Source organism: Engraulis encrasicolus, chromosome 22, assembly GCF_034702125.1.
Source record: "Engraulis encrasicolus isolate BLACKSEA-1 chromosome 22, IST_EnEncr_1.0, whole genome shotgun sequence".
In the NCBI taxonomy this organism is placed as follows: Eukaryota; Metazoa; Chordata; class Actinopteri; order Clupeiformes; family Engraulidae; genus Engraulis; species Engraulis encrasicolus.
This window is the reverse complement of record NC_085878.1, coordinates 23225241-23252142: the sequence shown is the minus strand read 5'-3', so window position 1 is coordinate 23252142 and position 26902 is coordinate 23225241. Positions and strand designations below refer to the sequence as shown.

The following is a 26902-nucleotide window of genomic DNA, read 5'->3' as shown; positions in this document are numbered from 1 at the left end:
CCATGTGTGCTTTTCTTAAGACCTATGTCCGGATTACTTTCATGCTCCCTTGAGTCCTTTGCTTCTTGAAGAAACAACACATTGATACGTTAGAAATGGTTCATGGTTTTATCTGTAAAATTGTGATTACTAACAGCTGTGCTTTGTGTGCATCTACACGGCACAAAAACTCAGAGCTGTGCCCTGGGAAGTGTTTCAGCAAACATTGACAGATGCCACGTTAATCATAAAAGTGAAGTTCGCAAAGAATTTCGATAAAGGCACACATGCAACATTCGGTAACACTTTACTTTACGGATCGCTAATAAGGTGTTAATTTCAAAGTAATTTCTCAGTAATTTCAGTCTAATTTTATGGTAATAACGGCTTGTTATTAGTAATAACAGCAAAATAACCATATGGTTTCCAGTGCAATTACACTATAATTTCTCATTAATAACAGCAAAAATAACCATACAGTTTCCAGTGCAATTATGCTGTAGTTTCTAGTTAATAGTAGGCTAATGGAAACAGCTACTGTGTCATCATAGTAGTTAGGTGGTAGGTATGCCAGTAACTAAACGGTATCAGCCGAAGTAGTTTCATACTAATTAGGCTACATCAGGGCCGTAATGTGCAATATTTCCTCTTCCTATGTTATTGCATAGAAACGACCACCCAAGCATCCTTGTATTATTTCTGCTTATTATATGGTGTGACGTCATCAGTCGAATGCTCCATTCATTTCAACGGGGCTCCCCAACGTTCGCACGTCTGTTATTTTTCGATAACGGACGGGTTGGTCTATAACAGACCGCTGTCAATGGCAACAAGACTTTTCACTGCTAAAGCGACTTTTCAACAAGACTCTAATCAGCTGCTGTGATAGACAACACCTGTTGTCCTCCTGGTTACCTGTTGCCTAGCGGTGTTCCACGACGGCACTGTTTTGTTTTTGCGCAGCAACAATCTTTTGACATTAAAAACTACAATAGACTTAACATTAAATAGGCCTAAAGAAATGTCCCCGCCATGTGTGAATCATTTAAGTATATCCATATAATAAGTGGGTTAACTTTCGGCGAGTCGGTCGCTTTGTGGAATAGCAGCACTTCAGAGAGAACAAGACCCATCCGCTCCGCGTCGGGGTCTAAAGATTCTCTCTGTCGTGCTGCTATTCCACGGTAGCGACCTTCTCGCCGAACGTTAACCCTTACTTAATTACCTTGGAAACAATTGAGTAGTTATATGGAACTAAGATAGAATCAGGGCCGTAAAATGCATTATCACCTATTCCACTCAATTTTATGGAAATTACATATTTTATTGGCCTTAAAATGTCTTATTTCTTATTTCCACCCAATTACTTAGTTATTATCATTTTTAATACAATATAGACTAGCCTACTATGAAGTGATTCAAGTACACAGACAAACACATTGTGTGCAAAACTTTATTTATTTTTCCAATCAGTTATGAGATTCATGTTCACTGATGTGAGGTTGTCAATCTGCCACCATCCGGAGGAAGTCCTGTGAACACAAACAAACAGAGAAGTCAACTGCAAGACCGGTTTCACCACGTTTATTTTTTAATGTTATCAATTCACCATCGCTAAATCTGCTACTGAAATGCAGTACCATGTTAAATGCACTTGGTAAATCATCACTCAATTGTTTCCAAGGTAATTAAGCAGAAATAATACAAGGATGCTTGGGTGGTTGTTTCTATGCAATAAAATAGGAAGAGGAAATATTGCACATTACGGCCCTGACATAGCCTAATTAGTATGAAACTACTTCGGCAGATACCGTTTAGTTACTGGCATACCTACCACCTAACTACTATGATGACACAGTAGCTGTTTCCATTAGCCTACTATTAACTAGAAACTACAGCATAATTGCACTGGAAATGTATGGTTATTTTTGCTGCTATTAATGAACATCTGCAGGGAAATAAAAAGCCCTCTTCATCCCTTATCTTTAAACCCCTTTGCTCTGGGAGTTCTGCAACAGGACACCACATTACAGGCAACACTCTGGATGTGAGTTGTGTACAACGCGAGGGTATTGGATTTCTCACTGCAGCAAAGCCCTGTGCAACATTTAGCTCTACTGTGGAAGAAGCACTGTTGTAGAGAGAGTGGTGCCTTGGCTTGGCTTGGCTTGGCTTAACGGCCATTGCTCTGCAGAGCGGAGCGAGGAGTTACCTATCTTTGGGGTCACATGATGCCCCTGGGATGATGGAACTGTTCAGGTGCTTGCACATCACTGTTCTGCTCTGGCTGGCCAGACCTGGGCCAAGGCATCGACCTGTGCACTGCAAAACGAAAGACAAAGCAAACCTTAAATTGTCTATTATGCCTGAAAACTCTCTAATGTGAACCTAAGAATCATGTAACGTATAGGAATGTTTTTCTTCAAACACTCCACATCACAGCATACCAATAACAAGCCCAGTCTGAACAGTGGACACATTCTTGCCTCATCCAGGGATTAACTATAAACTTCAATATCTTGGGTGCGGCCTCCAAATAGAGCAGGAACAAGTGAACAATGTAGACTTGGTGTGCAAATCACCTGTCCCCAAGCGCTGGTCAGCCACGTGGTACAGGTGTGTGTGGTGCAGTCCTCTCGATCTGTGGGTTGGGGTGTGTCCGAACAGGCGGATGGGGATAAGGTCCGCACCGTACCTGCAGCATCCACCTGCTGACATGACACCTGCCTCTGCCTGAAGCCACGCCCACAGGAAGAGGAGCATTTGGACCATGGCGTGGATACCCAGCTGCAGGACCAATGGCAACAACGAACACATGAACACAAACTCACAACACATTACAGTTTTTCTCGATTGGTTTGGCTGATTTCTCGAAACTGAGATGACATTCTCAAAACAACACGGACACATCTCCAAACCAACTTACAATTTCCCACAACAGAATGGCATTTTTCATTGCTTTCATCAAATTTCAAATGCTTTGTACATGTCTCAAATGTTTAGTACATCTCGGCAGATGGCTATATACAAGTACCCTACAGTTGACACATTGAGCATACATTAAGCACATTTTCCAAATAAATTGACCTGTCTTATCTAAACGAATTAGACAATTCTCACTCTAATGGTTGCCCTCTCCAAAACATGTCAGCATGATTTCATTGTGTGAGTCATCATATGCAAAGTAGTCTACACAATTGTCAAAACAGTCAAGGACATAATATTTTAAGAATTTCTTTACTGTAAATAGTAAATTAATGACAGTGTTCAACAGGCCAGATGGTATTGTAACTTAACTAGTTTGTAGAAAATAATTTTACAACCGTGTATACTACAGTTTCCTCTGTTATTTGGCTAATTTCTTGACATTTTTTCGAACGGCATTCTGTGGAAGGAATTCAGTTTCGACACATGGGTAAACTGTTTTTGGAGTGATATGAGCAAGTGATGAGGATCCATGCCGTTATGCTGAACCATCCAGTTTATTTTGACAGAATGACTAAATTAATGCAAATGAGCCAAACCAATTGAGAAGGATATATGCCATTTTTATGGTACTGACTATTTCTGTGGGAGAAGGTTTAGTGCTGATGCAAGAATGAGCTGTTTTGGGAGGTATATGACATTTTGCTAGTTATCTGAACTGTTGTGCAGAAGTTTAAGAATGTTTAGCCAAATGACCCAAATTTTAGAGAAATGTCATCTCGGTTTCAAGAAATTAGCCAAACCAATCGAGAAAAACTGTAACAACCACAAACATCAATAGGCCTGCTTGAAAAATAGCTACCACAGCTGGGTTAACTTAAAACAATGAATGAAATTGAAATAGGAATGTTTTTGGACCAGATGTCATAACACCACATTGTATGTACTGTATGTGGTATGCTATTAGGTTACAAACACGATTGTCTAAAGATGTCTCCATTAGAAGCACACTATTAACTGTATCTAGCCACATGATTTCAAACAAGCTTTATCGTGCTTTGTTACTCGTCATCTCTTTTTTTCCCCAAGATATTTTTGGGGCTTTTTATGCCTTTATTGTGAAAGGACAGTTACAGAGGGACAGGAAATGCGTGAGGAGAGATTTGAACGCGGAATTGAACCCGGATCGCCGGCGTGGTAACCCACCGGTCATCTGTAATTGCTCTGTTCCAGCTACAGTAGAGTAGAGACTTGCATACATGCTGTGCCCTTCACTGAAATTATCCAGAGGTACCAAAATAATTTCTCTTTATGGACAACATATGCTAACTAAACACATTCTTGTGTGAGATGGCTTGCAAAAGGTCTATATCTGCCATGACAGTCATGTTATTTTTTCAAAATAGAACGTTTTACAGCTAGTCACTGTACGCACAAAGCAGAACTTATATCTTCGGCATTATGGGTGTCAGTTCTCATATGAAGCCCAGAGTTATGGGATAGACCAGATTTTGGGCTTGGTCAGGCAAACACAGACAGCAACAAAGACGGGCTTTGTGCAAGGATCCCCTGTTGATAGTTCGGAGAAGACCCTAAGCAGTTTCACAGACCTAGTTGATCTTTTTGATAAATGGACAAGCCTGTATAAATGGCAATAATCAGATGATGTTTCTGGCATACGAAGGCACGACAATTTTTTTCTCTCTTCCCCTCCAATTCTTCATACTTTCATAAAAGCAAGCAGTACTCGTAGATATGAAAAGATATGAACTGTGTTAAACCCCAGTGCATGAACAGGCAGATTGAATCCAGCTCAGCTCGCAACTCTACTACTAAGGCAAGGCAAGGCAAGTTTATTTATATAGCGCATTTCATACACAGGTGCAACTCAATGTGCAACTCAACTAGCCTCAACTCCGAATCACAGGGGCTGATATTGATGAGTTATGCCATTCAGATGGTACAGGGCACCGGCTCAATGGGCCCTGCAGGAACAATAGTGGTTGATTCATGTTGTTCATCGAGCTTTTACGTGGCCCATGTACAAACAAACGTCAGGAGACGATGAGTGATGGGCTTCTTCATGGGGAGAAGCAGCTTGGCCAGGGATCATACATCTGAGGAGGAGGTGAGAGGGGCAGAGAGTGCCTGGAGTCAAGTGGATGTCTGCTGTTCACTGCATGGATTTCCCTCTTTCCTCTCTTGACTTAAAAAAAAATCTCACTCTCTTGAGGTTTCAACATGTGCCCACACACATCTTGGCAAGAAACAAAATAAGCATTATATGTAAACCCAAACATGTATAGTTATGTTTATATGATCTACTTTTTTGTCTTCAGTGCAGTTGTCCATTGCCGACCAATGAAGTTACTGCCTGGCTAGTGACTATGGGGTTGGGAGACGGGACCCAGCAATAGTCTAAACACTGTAGGATACTAGTCCTTCAGGATCAATGAAGTATCTCTACTGGACTATTACTCTATTATTCTCCACAAATCCACACATACTGACCTGGCAGGGCAGTCGTAGGTATTGCAGGCCTGGGGAGAGGTCATCGGCCTGGGGAGATGGTGGCAGGTAGAGGGGGGTACCTCACTCCCGTCTGGATTCACGCAGCGGAGTTTCCTTGTCTGAGTCCCTCGGTTCCCACAGGACGCACTGCACACACTCCAGTTGCCCAGCTGCCAGCCAAACTCTGAGAAGAGAGAATAAAACACACATGGTCATCTCTAATTAAAGTGGCACACATTTCTCTTTTAAGGACATTAACATGTTCCCAGGCTAAGATCTCTGAGTGGATCACTTGTTTACTATACAGTTCACAATACAGGGTGTGTGAGCTCCACTGTTCCAGTTCCCCAGTTTCCCAGATCTGGCAGGTGAACTCTGAATGGGGAAGAAAAAAAACAATTCTCCCGTGGCCCTTAATGTCCAGGAGAACATGTCAGTGCTTCAGACATTATTTTGGGTATAATAATAGGCCTGTCAAAATCAACCGGGAAAAAAATCAGTGTCTGACATAATGATTAAAAATAGGTGCAGGTCTGTCTCTATCAAAATAATGGCTTAAAAGCTATTTTCTCTTACAAGTAAACACACAGCGCTTCAATACCAAGCAAATTGTACTGAAATGCTGTTTGTACAGCACATGGTTGGTTCTTGGAGTTGGAACTGGGAGACACTTGCCATCATGCTGTAAAGATGTGTCTCCAAATTCTAAGGATGATTTGTGTTCTGCCTACTGTGTGTCCTGGTTGATTAGCAATGCTCTTTCCACTGATTTCTACTTTCCAAGTGTTTGATACGTGCTATAAAAGGAGCAGTGTGGAAAATTTCGAGAGTAAGAAAACAAGGCCCAAGTTGAAAATGGCATTGTAAGAAACAGAGTGACTTTAATTTGATTCAAAGCAAGGAATGAAACTTTGACTAGGAGGTTGTTTTTGTTTTTCTTTCTTTCTTTCTTTCTTTCTTTCTTTCTTTCTTTCTTTCCTTCTTTCTTTCTTTCTTTCTTCTACTCCCTTAGGCATGGCATTTTCATTGCACATTCATGGCAAAACAGAGAAATGACAACAGAAGTTCTGTTTGTTCTACATTTCTCCCCTCAATTTCTTTTTCCCCTCTCCCTCTGGAAGACGCCCACTACTGCCCATGACAGGACATTTCTGATGACTTAAAGGGCTACAATTGACCGACTTCATTAAGGTTTAATGATGGGTCCCAGCTGTGTCAACAAAACTGCCCAGAGTGAAATGTGAAGTGACGGCACAAAGGCCATCCTGTGAAATTGGCTAGTGTGCCATCAGGTGGTGATTGGAAAGAGACAAAACTGTGTGACAAAACTGTGCGACTGGTACAGAAACAGCTTGTGGACAGAGTCCACAAAACTCTGCCCAAGTGAGAGCTAACATTGTGTATGTGTGAGTGTGTGGGTGTGTGTGAGAGAGAGTGATTGTGTGTATGTGTATGCTGTGGGTAGGTTAGGGGGGCATTGAGAAACAATATATGGGCGTATATAATCAGGAGTGTTCTGTGGAGGCTGGGCTGTTGACGGGCAATGCACAGACCTTCTAGGCCAATGTGGACCCATGCTGAGAGGAGCTGGCTGGCAGTCTGGGTCTGGCAGCTGTAACGTCCGTTGAACCTCCCGTGTAGCGTGTTTACCTCCAGCACACGTCCCCCACCCCAGCATTCGGTGCCGCAGGCCCTGGACCTCTGCCAGAGTCTGGTTCTGGAAGTACCATCTAATGGGCCCTCTGTGATTGGGGACCACCGGACACCCTAAAAAAGCAGAAAGAGGTAAGGTGGGATGGATGAATGAGGCCGCCAGTCGGTCCTAATTACTACTGATAGCATAGCCCAGCTCCTGTGTGCCTCCCACCCAAACCCGGGATGCTTCTTTAATCTGCATCCAGGTCCTATTAGACACGCTCTCCCAATGAGCCATTACAGGCACTGGACAGGCGCTCATTACAGAAACGTGTCTGCTCTTTATTGTAAGTAAGTCCAGAGTTGCCTCGCTCCTTTCACAGCACAATAGCATAGATTAATGAGAAGTTAATGAGGGACAGTCAATGAGTTAATTGGTTCACCTGCAGTTACAGTTCAATGCCACAAGCAAGCGTGACTCATCAGACTCTGGCCACTGGCCCAGATAGCTCTCTTTTTTGGAATAGGCTTACGCTCCTTTCTTGACATGGCTACCACGAGAAGTTCACTGAAGTCGACAGAAAAATCTCTTGGTTGTTTCCTTTTTCTCCTTCAAAACATGTAGGGCTTGACATTGAACAGAAAGTATTGATTACTGACATGACAGACATGAGCAACACATACAGTAACCAACTACGTTCCCATCAGTAAGTGAGACATTACCGATGCGTAGGATATCTCCAGGTCTGACCATGGCCTGAGTGCCGATCCGAGAGGCCATAAGGACTCGTTTGCGGCCTGCCTCCTTAGACACGACTGCGGGGTGCTCCGATAACGCCCGGGTCGTCGCTGCCAAACAAATAAAAGCGGTTCGCTTAACCCTATCGCGCCGGATGCATCATATATGTCTCATCAAATTCAAAGCCCTCTCCACGCTGACACAAAAAAAAAATCGATCTGAAAAACATCCTGCGTGTCATTTCCAAACGTCCTGCAGTACACGGAAACCGCCACAAGAGAGCAACGGTCGACAACAAGTTGACCACAGCTCGGCGAAAAACAGGAAAATGGGGTAGAAGCGGTTTCCCTGACCGACGCTGAGATTTCGTCAAATTGCATAAGGTTTGTGTACAAATTTCCGAAATATAACTCTACATCCTTTAATTTGAACACTTGCTTTGTGCAATTAAGCAAGGAAGAGTTTATATTTTTACACCGTGTTGCAGAGAGATCGTGCTAAAACTGATGAGACATATAAGCACCATCCGGCGGTGGCAGGAAGTCAGCCATCAATGCATTTGCTCCATAGGGAATCTTACAAAGCACACCACAACGATCGTTTAACAAAACACACAAGTTGTTTTACTTCAAGACAAAGATATTGCCTTAAGAAACAGGTTTTACTTGCAATTTTGAAAATGTAATGCAAAATGTTGAAATTATGATCTCGTAAAAAATGCATTGAAGTGAATGGAGAAATGGTCCAATTGTAGTAATGGACCCATATATTCAAATTACACATCAAAAATGAATAATGATCTATATTACACTCATAAATAGGTTGTTGAGCATTCGATCAGCTATGTTTTTACATAGATTTTAAAAAATTACCCAACCAGGCTGTGAGAAATGTAAAATATGGTCCTGCTAAAACAAGGATAGGCTTAAAAAAATGGCAGGATCTCACTAAATATTTAAAGATAATCCTCAAATTAAATTGTCTGACAACTTTTTTAAATTAAAAAAAAGTTGTAAATGCATTAAAAGTCATTTTTCAATGGTCATGAAATTGGAATTGTCATTCATTAAAAGCCTGATGCATCATATATGATGCATTAAATATCTCAGCGACCTTAACAAAATTTTGAATTTTTTTTTTACATTTCTTATAAGGGACCAATATTGAAGCAAATTCCAAAAAATTAGAATTTTCTCTCATTGCTTTCATGGTTCAGGTTTCACAGGGTTAACAGTGTCAAGAAGGGAAAAAAACATGAAATAAAGCATAAAGCCAGGAGAAACTCATCATAACACCCCTAAAATTGATTTTGACAGATGTGCCTAACCCTAGAGGTCACTTCACATTCAATGAATTTGATGACAGTTGTTAATTTTTTAACAGCTTTGAGCCTACACCAGTACAAGAGTGTTTTATAGAAAACCACCCTGGAAAATATACTCCCCCAAAATAAAAGCCCCACTTGCTATTAACCCGCTGTCATGACGAGTGGGTGGCGGGTGCCCCTAACAGGGCTATGAAGAGACCACCCACCCACCACAGAGACCTTTGCCTTTGTCTATATAATGGTTTCACTAAATGGCTCTGGTACACCACACAAATGTATAGCCTTTATGGGGTGCACCTTCAAAAAAATCTGTATAACGCTAGACAGAGTTTACCACCTCGCTACAGACTGCCGCCGCCTGAGCCCCAGCTTGGCTTGCAAAGCCGGTGTATTTCTTAACATGATGTGTCTCCTGATGCCAATATCAATACACCACTCATGTGTCGGGCCGCGGGGCTGACACGGGTGGAAAATCAAGGAGCAAACCTCTGGCGCACAGAAGAGTACGCTAAATCACTGGCTCTACTGAGTGCATCGGAGCACCAGCTCCTGTGTTACTCCTGACAGGCTAAAACCTTAGTGTTGCGGACAGATTTCACTTTTAAACTGTGATTTACATGCTTGGGAGGTGACGTGCGCTTGCTTGGGTCACGTGGTGAGGATAATTTAGTATTTCACCTGGGCGCTTGGTAATGGTGGGGAGTAGTAGTAGAGTAGGTGTCGGGGAAGGCCTACTTTCTGTTGACCGCGTTAACATGCACATGCTACCGCTTGCTTGGGCCACGCTACACCGGTCCGCAGCGTGTATGCTTAGAACGGCTCCTTGACACTGCACTTTAAAGCTTAGTTTGCACATCTCTCAGGCACTTTCTGCACCTTTGCACAATGGCTTCAATGTCATGGATGTACGGATTGTAACTATGTCAATGGAGAACCTGAAGTTTTAACCCTTTTAAACAAGAGAAATAAATAAAGGAATCAAACGCAAACAAGGATGGTCATGAAAGCTTTTTGGAAACGCGCGTCTGGCAAATACCTTCCCCAGTTACAGCTACTCGGCGACTTACGGTAACAACTTTTGATCAGTCGCCAAAACACTTAGCATGACATACGACGGCCTCAAAGAAGAAGTGCACTTTCAGTCGACTCACCAGTCACGTGGAGGTGGCTGGAGGCGGACGATTTTCCAAAGGGGTTGGCAGCAACACACGTATACATCCAATAGTCCTGCAGTGTGATGTTGTGGAGAAGCAGAGAGCCGTTCGGAAGGAGCCGGGTGTTGCCACTCAACGCACCCTCCTTCTTGTGCCAGCTGACTGTTGACTGAGGAACACCTGTGGGGTGGGGGGAGAGAGAGAGAGAGAGAGAGAGAGAGAGAGAACCAGGTACAACAAAGACACCCAACTTTCAATCTCAAGTCTCAGGCATATTGCTCACAGCTAATGGGGAGGGAATGGTGCAGGGGAGGGCCTCACAAAAGAAGCTATTCATAGTGACTAAATATAACACGAAGCAGGCCCTGCCTCTTGCAATAATCAGTATAATGAATACAAATTGCAAATGTCCACTCCATTTTTCTAATGTTCCTGCATCTCCAGGAATGAGGAGCACATGTTCAGGTTTATTGCACCACCCTACCCGACATCGCCCTGTAACTCCCCAAAATGGGAGGGGGTAGAAATGATTGTAACGGACGCTTAGGAATTGCCAAAAAAGTGAGGCACCCTCTAAATTGTGGAAAAAGAGAGACATTGGGATAAATTATGGTCAGTCAGAGTGCTTTAACGGTACACAGGGGTGCCTAAGGGCTTTCCGTTTTACCAATATGACTTATTACTGAGACTCGTTATGCCTGCCCAGATATAGAGGTGACACGTAGGTGTCACAGCCATGATGACAGCACCGGATTATACAACTCAGGCAACTAGCTACTTTTCCATTCATGACTAACTAGGTCTTCATGCACACATTTTTCATTCAATCTTTTTGCACTTAAATGTTCAATCCAATAATTGAAAACAAAAATGAATAAAAGCTTCAGAACTGAGTGAGGGATCAATTAACTATACTTTTACTATAGATTTCCATTGCTTTGGCAAAGGCTTTGAGCCTACAGCTGTTTACAACTCCCTCCCCTTTGATTAAAGAAGGGAAATTTGCAACACAGTGAATGGAAATTTGTTAAAGCCAAAAAACAGAATGAAAACATATTTTGTCATTGTATAATAGTTTTGATGTCCCCGACAGCCTTCTGAATATTAGCAAAAGGGAGTGTGAATAACAACTAATGGCCCTCTGCACAAATGGCACAACCAACTTTATTTGCATTTTATTTGAATGTGGATCCTCATTCTGCACCTCTGGACATGAACACAACTGAAAGAAGTAATTCACTTTTTTCCCCCTGGTCTACAATGCAAGGTAATTTCCAGGATGTTGCATAACCGTAGGCAGTTCCTTCAGTGAGACAAATCCTCTGTTTGCAAAAAGTCTACATTAAAGACCATCACAACAGACAGTATGGTATTTTACAGTACAGTGCAGAGTAGTGGTGTGGATTGGCACTGCCCTCACGATCCGATTCGATCACAATTCGGGAGGGGTTTGATTCAATTCGATGCGATTCGATCCGATCCAATCCGATTCAATTCTACAATGCATTGCAATGCATTACATTTCTACTGAAAGCAAAGCAAATGTTTCATCAGTCATGATGAGGCAATAAAAGCAGTCAGATACTGAGCAACATTTTATTGGCTGACTTCTGTATCAGTCTGGATCAGTCTGTATCAGTCTTGCAATGCTTTGAAGTACTGCTATTTAATTCAACATTCATTTTCTCCCAAAGTATCCACGGAAGTAATTGAAACTTTAAAAAAAATTGCGGCATCGATTCTGGAACTTGCCGCATTGAATTGGATCGTCCATGCCCCGCATTGGACTGGATCGCCAAATCGATCATTGTTGACACCACTAGTGCAGAGAGATGTCCAATGGCTCTTTTCCACAGCCAATTTTCTGGTAGCCCTACAGCTCGACAAACCACGACTCGGCCGCCACTTTTTGCTTTACGATTGAGCTGTGTCGCGCCTATTCGAAAAGCAAAAAGTGACGGTCGAGTCGCGCTATGTCGAGCTGTAGGCCTACCGGAAAAACGGCAGTGGAAAAGAGGCACAACAACACTATCCAACGTACAGGCTAACACATGCATCACACTCGTATGATTGTAAATAGAATAGGCTACAGTGGTTGAACAACTAATGGTCAGTGCACTGCTGCTTGTTCATCGATTGCTGTTTGTATATCTTTTTATGTGTTTATCATGTGTTTTTGTTTTATGTAATATGGTCTGTTAAGGGTCTTTGGATGTCTACAAAAGCGCTATACAAAACCTATGTATCATTATTACATAATAAATGCTTGATCAAATCATGAAACCATTCACCAGAGTGAGCTATTGTAAAGACTTTCAGAGACTAAATTTGGCAAATACAAATCCCCCATACACATATTGACATTAGCGATGACAGCCGCAGCAAACACACTTATGGTATATAGTTAGCAAGAATGAGCCTCCTATCCACAGTGCAATGTGTGGTGCCCATTTGGTTATATTCAAATCCTGATTTTTTTTCTGCAAAGAACAAATGTTTCAATCCTTGCCATTGCCACATCATTTCCTCCAAAAAATAAATGGTTTGATAGGACCGTCTTGTTCTCTGATTTCAGCATGCCTACAGTCACTCACACACACACACACACACACACACACACACACACACACACACACACACACACACACACACACACACACACACACACACACACACACACACACACACACACACACACACAAGCCACTGACTGACACTCAGTGTGTGTCGCCTTTGTCAGTGCTGTTCTCAGGCTCTCTGTTCTGACCCCCCTGATGTGGATTAGATTTCCTCTCCGCAATCAAGATGATGAGATCTCGCTCAGCAGAACGGCCACGGCTCTTTAAGGAGCCCATGTGTTGTTTGCGACTGTTTACATTTACGCACGCAAAAATCCCCCTTTTTGCGAATTCACATCCTGCCACTCGCCACTTTACCTCTGCATTGCATTGAGTGCGATGACATTTTGCACATGCGTGCATGTTGTGTGTATGTGTGTGCGCGTGCGCGTGTGTGTACTGTATGCAGCAGGGGTGCTGCCAGGAATTTTGGGCCCTATGAAAGATTATAATTTTGGGCCAAGTTTTTGCCAACCTGCCTTCATTGTCACTACCAGCTCACCATCATGTGATTAACACATAGATTGTATATTACTAACATTCTATGGGTTAGCCCACGCCTGCTCTGTAGGCTACACCTGCTGCCAGCATTTTTCGGATGCTGTCCGATTCAACGCCTCGCGCGCCAGATTGGACCACACCATTTCGCAAGAGCTCAGGGGGAAGGGTAAATGACAACATAATAAAGAACTGACGAAAACGTTATGGGAATCGACAGTTGTGTGTTTAATAAGCTTATTTCCAATTACTATTTCTTTGTAATTATACATTTCTAAAAAAAAATAATTAAAAATATATATATTTTATTATCCCATCCGCAGGCCGGGCCGTTAGAATCAGTAACACCTTTCCCCCCCTAGCGGCGCCCCTGGTATGCAGAATGACCATGTGGGTCTTGAATAGATTGCGTGTGTGTGTGTGTGTGTGTGTGTGTGTGTGTGTGTGTGTGTGTGTGTGTGTGTGTGTGTGTGTGTGTGTGTGTGTGTGTGTGTGTGTGTGTGTGTGTGTGTGTGTGTGGTCCCTCGTCACATGCATGTTCTGTAATGTAGCAGAGGGTTGCCAGCTGTGCCACAGACAGACATGTCTCCACCACTGGCATGCAGCTGTGCATCACAACTGTGTCTTGCTGAGTGTCTATGCTTTTTGGAGGGTTTGTAGGTGATTTTTTTTTTTATCTTAAATTACTATCCACAACAGGACCTTCTTACAGAGATACCCCTCTTTGACAGTCTTACACTGTTTTGCTCTGCCTCAAGCAGGAAAGGCAAGAAGGGATTCTCTGACCCCGACCCACCCCACCTCATTTGTTACCAGCTGCATCTCTCATCTCTCTATCAGTGTGATGCAGCTGGACAACTGTGTTCAGGCTTTAATGTGGGAGGGACAGTATCTGCTTACAAAGATCCCATTCTCACAGGAAGACACTCAGCTTTTTTGCCTTTTCTTCAACAAGGAAAATCAGGGAGAGTGTATTATTTCATTGCAACACAGACCCCACCCCTTGCCTCTTCTCTTCTTGAAGAGGATGGAGAAGTTAAGGAAAGAGGGGGTAGGCCTATTATATTATCACAACACTGAATCCACTTCACTTATTGAGGAAAGATAGCCAAGGAAAGAGAGGTGATTTTATTCCCCTCATCCCACTACTCCCTCCACACCCGGCTTGTGCTTTCCTTCAGAAAGTCTCATTCCTCTCCTCACTCATCTCTTCAAATCATCTGGTGATGAAAAGGGGCTTTGTGCCAATGCAGTGATCGCTGGGGGGCAGCAAACTCCCTCCAGCTCTACAGTACCTCGCCTCCCTCACCACCCAGCCAAGTGGGCAGTAGGGCAACTGCAGGCAATAGTGGCACTGGGACACACAGACACATGCACGCACGTATGCACGCACACACACACACACACACACAAGCACGCACGCACACACACAGTCACATACATACACATCACCACCACCACTGCCAGTGTCTGCCAACTTTGTCAGGGCTGTGGGTAGAAGTGCTAGAGGGACCATAGTGTTGTTGGCAGGTAAAACTGTTTCTTGCCCTCTATTCTGTTTACATCCTCATTCACATCCCTCCTCATCTTCCTATGCCTAAAAATCCCCTTTTCGCTTGTTGACTTTAAGTTCACGTGACCTCCGTGAGAGAGTGAGAGTACTCTTACAGCACAGACACACTTGGGGGAGGTGAAGAGGCGATACAAATTGCAATAAAAAAGGGCAGTAAGGATACTTTCCAAAACCTGTCACAAAACATCGTTGTTTGATTGAAATGACATTTTTGTTTTCAGCCCAACTCCTGTGAATTTCATTTTTACATGTTACAGGAGACATAAATCCTCTGCAAGACCAGTAACAACCCGAAAGGTATGTTGACTTTACAGACCATTTCTCTCCAATTACCTGGAACCTTCACCATTTCCTTGCTAAAGCTGCAGATAGGACCCATTAAACCCACGATATGTAAATATTCACCATGTGTTAACGAAGGGAAACTCAGAATATTTTATCCGTGACAAGAATTCAATTCATTTGTGGTATTCAGAAAGTATTGGTGGATTGCGGATCCATGACTGCTATCCTTGACAGGAATAAGACTTTAATGAGCTCCAGCCTGTTTTTTTTTTTCAACTAAAGCAACACGGTGTGCTAAACTACATTCTGCTTTTTAGAATCAAAACCATTTCTCCATTTCTAGAGAAAATCCTTTGCAGTGCAAAAATCCACATCACAGCACACCTTACAATATTTTGGTCTACATGAGGCAAAATCAGTGCATTTCAGCTGACTTGCAACTGCATATTTTGGTTTCTGGGGTTGTTGGTTGGGCTGCAGTGCAGTAAATCAGTAGATTATACATGCTACTAACCTGTGACTGGGCAGTCCTGCGTGAGATTGGCACCCAGACGCAGCCGGATCCAGCCTCCCACCACGGCAGTCAGGGCAGCACTGCCCAGGTCAGACACGTTCCTCCAGGATAGAGTGATCTTGGGGTACTCTAAGAGATCCAAACAGATCATGATTAGGAAACAGCTTCAGTGAATTACAGTACATTACAGTAATGAGGTAAAAGAAGCAATTTCTACACACTCATCCATGGGTGTAGTTGCAGAAACAAGGCATAAAAGAAGAAAGAAAATCCACACACTGTTACTGCTCACCGATTTATTTAACACAACGTTTCGACCTCAGGCGGTCTTCGTCAGGTGTATAGGACCTAGTATCTAAACGAGTGAGTGTGTATGTGTCATGCACTCACTTGAAGTCACGATTGTTTTGCAATCACTGACCATGCTTAGAGTGTGGATGAGGGGGACAAGTTATGAATGGGGTCAACAAGAGTGGAGGAGCAGAGAGGAGAGAAGGAGGAGGAGGAGGAGGAGGAGTAAGAGCATAAGGGGTTGAGGAAGAGGTAGTACAGGGGCTGACAGAAAGGTGAAGGGTAAGAACTGAGAGGAGAGAAGGATGAGGACGATGAGTGGTTGAGGATGAACAGGGAGTAATGACAAAGTAGTAGAGAAGAAAGGGGAAAAACTCACCAGCAAGCTGTAGCAGGGAGCTCTCTGAATCTGAGCCAGCTTGTTGGTGGCTATGCAGCGATAAAGACCCACATCCTCCAGGCCCGGCTTATAGATGTGAAGACCCTCAGCATCCTGACAAAAGACCCTGAGGATAGAGAGAGAGAGAGAGAGAGAGAGAGAGAGAGAGAGAGAGAGAGAGAGAGAGAGAGAGAGAGACTGCTAAATGACTGCTCAGGCTGTGCCATTGTGGATAGTCCTTAAGAACACTCATTTGAGCCATACACACACACACACACACACACACACACACAACATTAAACAATTATTGGACAAATTTGCTAACAACGGGTGAGTGGCACGGCAAGAATATGACCCCATTCAAGAGGCCTTGGTTAGTGTGGGTGAAATCTCTCTCTCTCTCTCTCTCTCTCTCTCTCTCTCTCTCTCTCTCTCTCTCTCTCTCTCTCTCTCTCTCTCTCTCTCTCTCTCTCTCTCTCTCTCTCTCATATACACACAAACACCAATAAACACAACTCACACACCAAGACAAGTTTCGTTCTCAACTTTGCTTTGATAACACTTTTGAAAGAGGCAAAGAAAACAATCCATTCTCATCCCACCTGGCATTCCAGAATCAGACAAGGCAGACGAGCTGATAAAATATTGAACTGAATTTCTTGGACATCAATCAGGGGGCTAGCCTGACCCCTCCATAAAAAACTAGTCTATTTTAAGGCTTCCCTACTTCGCTACCCTATTTTCAGAGACCCATCAGGTGGGCTTCCATTCATCCAACCAGGCCTGTCAGAAAGCCTGTTGGAAGAGGAAGGAAAAGAGGAGAGGAGAGGAGAGGAGAGAAGAAGGGAAAGAGTGGAGGGGAGGGAGGTGTTTATGTAGGTGATTAGAGAGTATTTATTATGCAGGGGCTATTGTGCGTGTCTGGGGCTACCCCCTGGGAGCGTATCTGAGCCGCCAAGCTGTAAGTGAGCCTCCAGACACCAAGAGAAGGGAGGAAGGGGAGCAGGCGGAGCCCTAGAGTTCCTCTCCTGAGTCTGGAAGAGTTTTTCAGGCTGGCAGGGAGCCGTGTCTGAGTACCACAGCTCTTTTAAAACAGACAGCCTGACTGCAGCGTTGAATGAGAAGCACCAGGAGAAGACCCATCCGTCCCCTCCTCTTCTTCCACTTCCTCTGCTCATCTCTGGGACAGTGTTGACGCTGAGCAGGTGGCCGCGTTGTGATTGCTTCAACAGCACAGTGTTTTTACCTTGGCTGACTACTAGTGCAATTCTGCTGGAGCTGAGCAATTCCCATAAAGCAGCAACAACAGCAACAAATCAACAACAAGACAGCGGTTTTCTGTCCCTCCCATTGTTAAGGAAGAAGTGATGAGAATGAAACTCTATGCAGAAGTGAGATGAGTGTGTGTGTGTGTGTGTGTGTGTGTGTGTGTGTGTGTGTGTGTGTGTGTGTGTGTGTGTGTGTGTGTGTGTGTGTGTGTGTGTGTGTGTGTGTGTGTGTTTGAGAGAGAGAGAGAGAGAGAGAGAGAGAGAGAGAGAGAGAGAGAGAGAGAGAGAGAGAGAGAGAGAGAGAGAGAGAGAGACAGGGAGAGAGAGAGAGAGAGAGAGAGGCTGCTAAATGCATATAGTGCTTTATGGCCCTCTGGGGTGCCGTAGGGTCCGCTGTCCCACTCTCACACAGGCCTCTTGGAGAGGTAGTGAGAGCATGTGGAAACATGTATGGGACACCTCTGATATACACCTCATCAAGGACCTGCTCTCTTCAAAACACTTCCCTTCACCCAGCACTTGAAAATGTACTGCCAAACTGAGTGAATGTAAGAGGGTCAAGTCCAACTGATTCAAACGAGAGTGAAATGAAAAAGTAAGTAAAGGCAAAAGAAAGTAATGTCTATGAGACACGTTACTCTAAATACAGCACTAAGTATACATTTTTGCAGTATAGATATAGCTATAAACTACAAAGTTGCATATGACTTGAAAAAACAAACACAAAACAACGTCTTCATATAATAACATGATTCCAAACAGGCTTCGCTTTCATAGGTGTGGTACCTGTGCTGTCCCTGATTGCCTGAAACTGCTCATGAAGCGAATCCGCTCCGTTCTCATGGCACAGTCCTAGAGCAACAGGAGCAACGAGGCGAAACTTCACGCTGCTCCAGAGTCTGTGAATGTCAATCAGACTGAGGAGAGAAGGCTTTCTCGCATCTCAGTCGGCCAAAAAGCAAACGCTGACATAGTAAAAGCAGAGGCGGAGACAGATCCGCATCCATGCACTCAGCAGGGCTCCGAGAGGGGAGGGGAGAGGAGCTGGATTCAGAGAGAGTTACCCCAGTGAGAGGTCACTAGTCTGGGTTACTGTACAGACACACTAACCCAACGCTCCCTTCCCTGCACTCCTTCTCTCCTCTTCCAGTCTCCTCCCCTTCCTCTCTCTGCATCCTCACACTCCCACTGCCTGCTGCACTGCCTTTCACCTCATCAGGAGAGATACAAGGGAGCGTCCATGTGGACAAAGTGCTGACATGCTGCCCTGCACTCCTTAGTTAACAGTTGGACCAGCAGAAAATACATTCAATTTTTAGAATCAAAATAAAGAATCTGGGTCTTTTAGAATACTATAAATACTTATCTCAATATGAAGGCAGAAAAGCCCAAACCTAGAGCTGGTTAGCCTGCCCAGATCTCCAAGCATCACCCCTAATGCTAGCACTGGTTAGCAGGGCTTGAAAGCGAAAGTATTTTTCAATCTTTCCGTTCCGAACGGTTCTGGTAGGCTTATGTTTAACGTTTTCATTCTTGAATTCGTTCCGCCACCAAAATATCGTTCCTGAACCGGTTCGGAACGCAAAATATCGTTCCTTGTTATCGTTCCGGCAGTGTTTGGCGGGCCTATCAAGTCTATTTTTATGGACTACAGGTATACCTTATACCTACAGTAGAATAGGCATGCCCATTAGTATTTGCCCTTGATTTACACCGTAGCTAGGCTACTCTATGCCCAAAAATAATAAATCACAGGCGGCATCCAAAAACATTCAGATGGGCTATCCATCCCACATACAGACTAGCCTGCAGACTTACTGTAGCCTATAGGCCTATAAATAATTTCTTATCGAAAACATTTCTGGATGCTTGCTAAACTCCTTACCTGGTTGTAAGTTTTATCCATATGGAGATCTTCAAAGGCTTGCGCCATTATTCCTAACCCTGCATGGTGTAGATATGGTGTAGCCTGTCTGTTGCTGACAAATATCTCCAATTTCCTGTTTAACTCTACAGCGCAAACACTTCAATGTATGCTTCAGGGTATGCTTTTGTGTAATTTTATAAAATAAATAGAGAACGAAATAAGCCGTTATTAACTGGTTTTGTGGATTTCAGAAAAACGTTTCTGTTCCCGAGCAGTTGAAGACCATATCGTTTTCGTTTCTGCTCCTCATAAAATTTCGTAAAATTCAGTTCGTTCCGGTTTTCGTTTTTCGTTTTTCGTTCCTTGAACCGGTTCGAAGCCCTGCTGGTTAGGCTGTACCCCAGCAGCAGCTGAGCAGCTGTCAGCAGCATTGCCAACCTCATGTGGTGCCCACATGGCTGCTAATAGGCTGAGGCCACAGAGGGCCTGCGCGGGGCAGCACGGCACAGAGCAGAGAAGAGAAGAGCAGGAGAGAGGTGCAGCAGAGCAGGAGACTCCTTCTCTTCTCTTCTCTTCTCTTCTCTTCTCTTCTCTTCTCTTCTCTTCTCTTCTCTTCTCTTCTCTTCTCTTCTCTTCTGTGGTGCTAGCTGCAGTTTCCACTGGTCCAAGATGACCCTGATTACGAGCAGAAACTCCTTGAGGGTGCAGCCGGTCGGAGCCTGTCTGACTCACCCTACCCTCTCCAGCTGCCACTGAACATAAGTCCAGACGCTGCCAGCGTGGGGGGAACGAGGCTTGTCAAGAGATGGAAAAAAGGCAAAAAGGGAAAGAAAAAAAGAGCCCTGTCCATTTTTAGGCCCATCAATCAGAGCGGAGTGACTGGCAGAACCTTAAGCGATAGGATTATCAGTTCCATATGTGATGCTCTGCTGACATGGTAATGAGGTAAAAAGGAGGCCCTGGCTTCCATGGGGGTGGGAATGAGGCAATGTGAGGATATTAATCATTGTGTTCGTACAGCAGCCCAGTGAGAAGCAGTTCTCCAAAGCAAGTTGTGTGGTCCGCCACTCTGTTTCTCACAGACACACAGAAGCTCTAGTTCAGACAAAGAGAAGGCAAAACAGGCCAACAGCACAAACCAGACACTAGTGGTTTCACTGCTCCTTGTCTGAAGCAGAAAGGGAAAAAATTCCTGGGGAGCTTGACTTTTGATGGATCTCTGGTACTTTTAAACCACTGAGCACCACTGCTGAGAGTTTGCCTCATACCTCCACGGGATAAGCAGGGGCTGTGTTAATTAGCCACAGCAGATGACAGACCAAGCAAGCAAGTGGATAGAGCCTGATGGGGAAAGGTCAGGTAGACAGGCGGGCTGTGCAAAAGCCTCCCTCGTCTGAACACTACAGGATTTTGAAAGGCTAGTGTTGCATTGTGTTATGTGTTTTGGCTGACAGTCAGTCAGCACAACTGGGTTAACTCTCTTGCGTCCTCGTGTTAGCAAGTGGGGCTTTTATGGATTTAAATCCTGATGCACCCAGCGGGAAGGCAGGTGGAGACGTCATTACAAACAGAATCACCAAATCCAAAAAGGAAGGTGGATGATGTTGGGGGTGTGGGTATCTGGGCACAAGCTTTGGATACCAGTCAGGCACTTTGTGTAGACAAGTGACCCAGACAGAAACCAGCACAGAGAAAAAAAAACAAGAAAACAACAAACCTGACGATAAGAGTTCGCCAGGGTGCCAGGGCTGGTCAACAACAGTGTAAACAACTGATGGCATTTGTATTCACCTCGACCGGAAACTGACTTGCAAGGTCCAGAGCAGTAACAAAAAAGCTCACTCTGATTACCCCTTCCAAACATCATAAAACAAAACGCTCCATTTTGAGATTGAGCTACAACTCACACAGCGCTCACAACGCGAAAATGCACATAATTACATGGCCCAGAGGTGCTAGTAGAATCTAAAATTCCAAAATTCCTGCTGCTTTTTGGTGCACAGCCACCACTGTAGTTTTAGGCATGGATGATATAACAGGAAATACCGTTAGGCGAGGAGTCTTTCTCCTGGCAGTGCTGTGGAACCCCTAGTATGCCATTGGGGTGCTGATGGATCTCTGTTAACATGAGGCCTGCAGAGTGTTTGCTCAGCTACGAGCACCCCTGGCACATGCCGTGGCCGCAAAGAGTGGAGACAGTGTTTGGTGACCGTCTGGTTCGTCGGCCATGAGCCAAAGAAATTCCAATGTGACTTTTGGGTTCTCGTTGTCACTGAAAAGAGCAATTTATCGCCATTCAATAAGCGAGGGGAAAGAAAGAAATAAGGAAAATACACATCAATTCAAGAACAAGTCCTCAACTGCCAGCACTTCATAAAATTGTATTGAGTACATGTACTATACTATAATATACTATAAAGTGTGTGTGTGTCAGGGCTTAACACTAACACACGCCGGGTAGCCAAATGCGGGTGAAAGTCGGCGTTGGCTAGTAGATACCGAAGGTTCACTAGCCATTCTGGCGGGTCCGTTACTATTCTGAATGAGGCACCGCATTTTGTAGTTTTTTTCTTCGGACCGTCTTTGCTACAAAAATAATACAATGCGATTTCGCGAGCCTACAATACCCATGAAGCACCTGTGTGAGTGTCACGTGTCACCTGTGTCTCACGCAAGCCAGGATTGGAATCTGATAGAGCTAGTCTTGCGAAGCGGAGTGACAGCGAGCTACCGGGAGATCAGTGTGCGTTTTGGAAATGTCACTGGAAACATTCACGTGAAAATAAAGTAGCGACGTTCATCTCAACTGACCTGTTTTGCGATCTGTCACTAGTACAATACTTAGTAGTAGTGGACATTAAAATGACAAAAGCGAGAGGAAAACACGTCAGTCTGTCTTACTCTTGTGAAAGTCTCAAGACTGATTAGCGCAGTGATAAGACAAGGACACATGCGGCATTAATAATGTTTGGTTTAAATTATTTTCTGATTTGCCTGTGTCTTCATACCTGAATATTCCTCCATGTTTCTTGTGCTGTTGTTCCCGACTGTCAAACCGTTCTTAAAAAACGCGCAGTAGTAGCCTTTCAGACTGCACAAAAGCATCCCATTGTATGTCCCTTCGCAGGTGCCCGTCTCGCCCGTTTGTATTTTAAACAACTCACTATTAAACGGAATGAAAGGAAGTCGTAGCCCCTTCTGTAGTTACCGCATCTGTGTGTGCTTTCTAGTGGATACTTTTATAAGCAAATATTCCAGAAGAGGTGTTATTCCACATCCATGACCGAGGACCGGCCAACTTGGCAATGACTTTACGCTATCTACTTTGCGCATCAATTTGGATGGCGAACTCCACAGAGATATATATATGATATGAAGAAGTCCCTACAGTTAAAGACGAAAATATTTTGCCCTCGTATAGCTTACATTTGTGCCCTTCCACAACACCGTGCTTGGTGTTTCTGCATGGTAAATATAGGCCTACTAGGCTATGCCATTCCTCAGATCAGTAAATCTGTTCTTTGCATAGCATGCATGGACCAGTTAATAGGCCTAACCATTCTAATTATTAGGCCCTATAGCATATTATATTATACTGTATTATATTAGGCCTATATTACATTATATTATACAGTGCCCTCCATAATTATTGGCACCCCTGGTTGAGATGTGTTAAAAGCCTTAAAATAAATTCAGTGTTTATTGCAGAAGAATACTGTCACACTGAAAATTGTAGGAAAATGTAGCCTTCAACTCAAATGAATTGTAAGAAAAAAAAAAATCCCTGATTGAAAAATAATTATTTTTCATTAAATCACCTGTTCCACAATTATTGGCACCCTTAACAATTCCCAGGAAATAAATATAATTGAAGCATTTCTGTCATTTCTACAGTAGTTTACAAAGTTTACCAGAGTATGTAGGAACATTTAATTAGTAATTCATCACTTCCTGTTTCCCTGGGGTATAAATATGACGTGACACCGAGGCCATTTCTCTTATCCACTCTTAAACATGGGAAAGACAAAGGAACACAGCATACAAGTGAGGCAGATGTGCGTCGACCTTCACAGGTCAGGCAGAGGCTACAAGAAGATTGCCACTCAACTGCAGCTGCCCATATCCACTGTGAGAGGAATAATTAAGAAGTTCAAAACAACTGGAACAGTGGTAAACAAGCATGGACGAGGACCCAAGTTTATTTTGCCACCACGCCAGAGTGAGGAGGATGTAAGAGAAATCAAAAGATCTCCAAAGCTCACTGTTACAGAATTACAACAAATGGTAGCATCCTGGGGTCACAAAGTCTCCAAATCAACCATCAGGCGCTGTCTACACGCCAACAAGCTGTTTGGGAGGCATGCACGGAGAAAACCTTTCCTCACTCACAATCATAAACGCAAGCGTCTGGAGTTCGCCAAGCGGTATTGGGGCTTCAACTGGGACCGTGTGCTTTGGTCAGATGAGACCAAGATTGAGCTTTTTGGCAACAAACATTCTAAGTGGGTCTGGCGTACCACGAAAGATGCGCATGCTGAAAAGCACCTCATACCCACTGTGAAGTATGGGGGTGGGTCAGTGATGCTGTGGGGCTGTTTCGCTTCCAAAGGCCCTGGGAACCTTCTTAGGGTGCATGGCATCATGAATGCTTTGAAATACCAGGACATTTTAAATCAAAATCTGTTGCCCTCTGCCCGAAAGCTGAAGCTGGGTCGTCACTGGGTCTTTCAGCAAGACAATGACCCTTAACATATGGCCAAATCTACACAGAAATGGTTCACCACACAAAATCAAGCTCCTCCCATGGCCATCTCAGTCCCCTGACCTCAACCCCATTGAGAACCTGTGGGGTGAGCTGAAGAGGAGAGTACAGAGGAGTGGACCCAGGTCTCTGGATGATTTAGAGAGATTCTGCAAAGAGGAATGGCTGAAGATCCCTCTTTCTGTCTTTTCCCATCTTGTGAAACATTATAGGAGAAGATTAGGTGCTGTTTTGTTGGCAAAAGGGGTTGTACAAAATATTAACACCAGGGGTGCTAATAATTGTGACACACATTATTTGATGTCAAATAATTATTTCTTTATGTGGGATTTTTTCCCCCACTGAATAAATGCACTTGTATTGAAGGTTGGATTTTTCTCTTTTTTTCCATTTAGGTCCCATATTATTTAGAAAAAAAATAAAATAATTGGAAGCTAAAAAACACATCTCAACCAGGGGTGCCAATAATTACGGAGGGCACTGTATTATATTATATTATATTATATTATATTATATTATATTATATTATATTATATTATATTATATTATATTATAGGCTTATTATATTATATTAGGCATATATTATATTATATTATATTAGCCTATTTTACATTAGGGCTTACAGCCTATTATATAATTAATTAAAGCTGCTATGATGGTTAAGAAAATTATGGCTAGTGAAAAGGCCCAATGGCTAGTGAGTCAGGAAAACCACTAGCCAAAATGGCTGGTAAGCGAAAAAAGTTAGTGTCAAGCACTGGTGTGTGTGTGTGTGTGTGTGTGTGTGTGTGTGTGTGTGTGTGTGTGTGTGTGTGTGTGTGTGTGTGTGTGTGTGTGTGTGTGTGTGTGTGTGTGTGTGTGTACTACACCAATCTACCTTTGTGAGGCCACTGCTATAGGAGCACACTCACATGCTGGAGCCCTCGCTCCATGTCGGGCCCAAATCCTGGACCCCACGTTTTGACCCCTTTTGCTGGGGTAGTTTTGATGCTACTGGTAAAAGTAAAACATATTTCCTTACTGGCAGGTTAGGGGTAGGGATTGTTTTGGTTTGGCTCAGTTTAGCATTCTTTCGTTAGGGTTAATACTGTATGAATGGAAGTCAATGGGAGGGCCCCACAAAGTAGGGCTGTGTGTGTGTGTGTGTGTGTGTGTGTGTGTGTGTGTGTGTGTGTGTGTGTGTGTGTGTGTGTGTGTGTGTGTGTGTGTGTGTGTGTGTGTGTGTGCGTGCGTGTGTGTGTGTGTGTGTGTGTGTGTGTGTGTGCGTCTGTGTCTGTGTGTGTGTGTGTGTGTGTGTGTGTGTGTGTGTGTGTGTGTGTGTGTGTGTGTGTGTGTGTGTGTGTTCGAGAGAGAGAGAGTCCGTCCGCATTATTCTTCCCCCCAGAACCAAACTACCCCAATTGTCAGTTTCCCCTTTCGTCGCCCAACCACGAGAAACGAGGCTATTCGTAAAGGCACCACGAGCCTTAAAGTTGATTTTTTTTCTGTTTTTCTCGTAAAGACTTCACAAATGGCCCGAGTTACTGTTGGTCTCCGAGTGCGGCCACAGGGTTGTCGCCCTCCCCTTGCAGGAAGCCCTTGCCCTCCGGGTGCTCCAGGATACGGTTATCGCTGCCGATAAGCTGTAGGATGAACCGTGCCGTGGCGTTGTAGGCCACACAGCAGTACACGCCAATGTCGCTGGGCTCTAAGTTATAGATACGCAGGGCGCCCAACTTGGTGATACCCACACGCTTGGAGGTGGGCAGCTCCTTGCCGTCCTTCAACCAGCGGATCAGGGACTTACTGGGGTAGTGGCACACAGGGCACTTGATGACCACCGAGGTCTTGGGCAGGAGGTAGGCGCGCCCACCCACGGTGAAGTGGAGGCCCTTCTCAGGGCGCGTCTGGATGTACGTAGGTGCGGGGGTTGCTGAGGATCTGAGGACAGGTTTTCACTTCTGGAAAACAGACAAACCAATTTCTACTTAGAAAGAAAATAAACCTGGTAATGACCATTTCATAGCTCAAACCCTCCCACACTTTCCCATAACCGTCCATACTCGCTGTACCCTTCTTATAGATAGATAGATCTTATAGATCTTCTAATAAAGCCTAGAGAAATGTTGGTCAGTGCGCTGAGGATGCAATCAGTGTAAACTTAAGGACAGATCAGGTACTCCTCTGTTCAATAGGATTGGACATGAGTATGGCTTGTTTTATAGCCATGTGGTGCTTTATCTCCTTGTAATGATCTTGTGTAAATTACCTCATACCCACCGCTGCCCTGGCAAATAGAAGACTCATTAAAAACATAAAACATGAACAAGCCGGTGTGCTAAAAATCGAACGTGCCTCCACTCATGCCTGAACTCCTGTAATGTGGAGGGATGAGGGGATGCACGGTGCTGACAGGAGGATGGATGCAGAGTGAGTTTGCTGTTCCAGCGGTAACACACATGCTCTGCAAACTCTCAGCTCACGGCGGGGTTCAGGCTGAGGCTGCCCGATGATTCAACATTCCAACATTAATTAAGATCAGATATGCTTTTCTATCTTTAAAAAACATGCACACACACACAAAAGGCCAAGGGCATT

At 44.0% G+C, this 26902-nt stretch overlaps 1 protein-coding gene across 1 annotated transcript; it reads right to left on the bottom strand.

The window, feature by feature from the left end:
• Positions 1–1428: 1428 nt before the first annotated feature.
• On the bottom strand, positions 1429–21691 carry LOC134438633 (ADAMTS-like protein 1). The gene is made up of 11 exons (XM_063188245.1): positions 21610–21691; positions 18483–18548; positions 16429–16515; positions 15759–15887; positions 10275–10450; positions 7774–7899; positions 6969–7182; positions 5416–5599; positions 2562–2766; positions 2192–2301; positions 1429–1511 (listed from the first exon to the last, which is right to left on the bottom strand). Exons 1-11 carry the CDS (start codon positions 21689–21691, stop codon positions 1433–1435), a joined length of 1458 nt encoding a protein of 485 aa, XP_063044315.1. The 3' UTR covers positions 1429–1432.
• Between the last annotated feature and the right edge of the window lie 5211 nt (positions 21692–26902).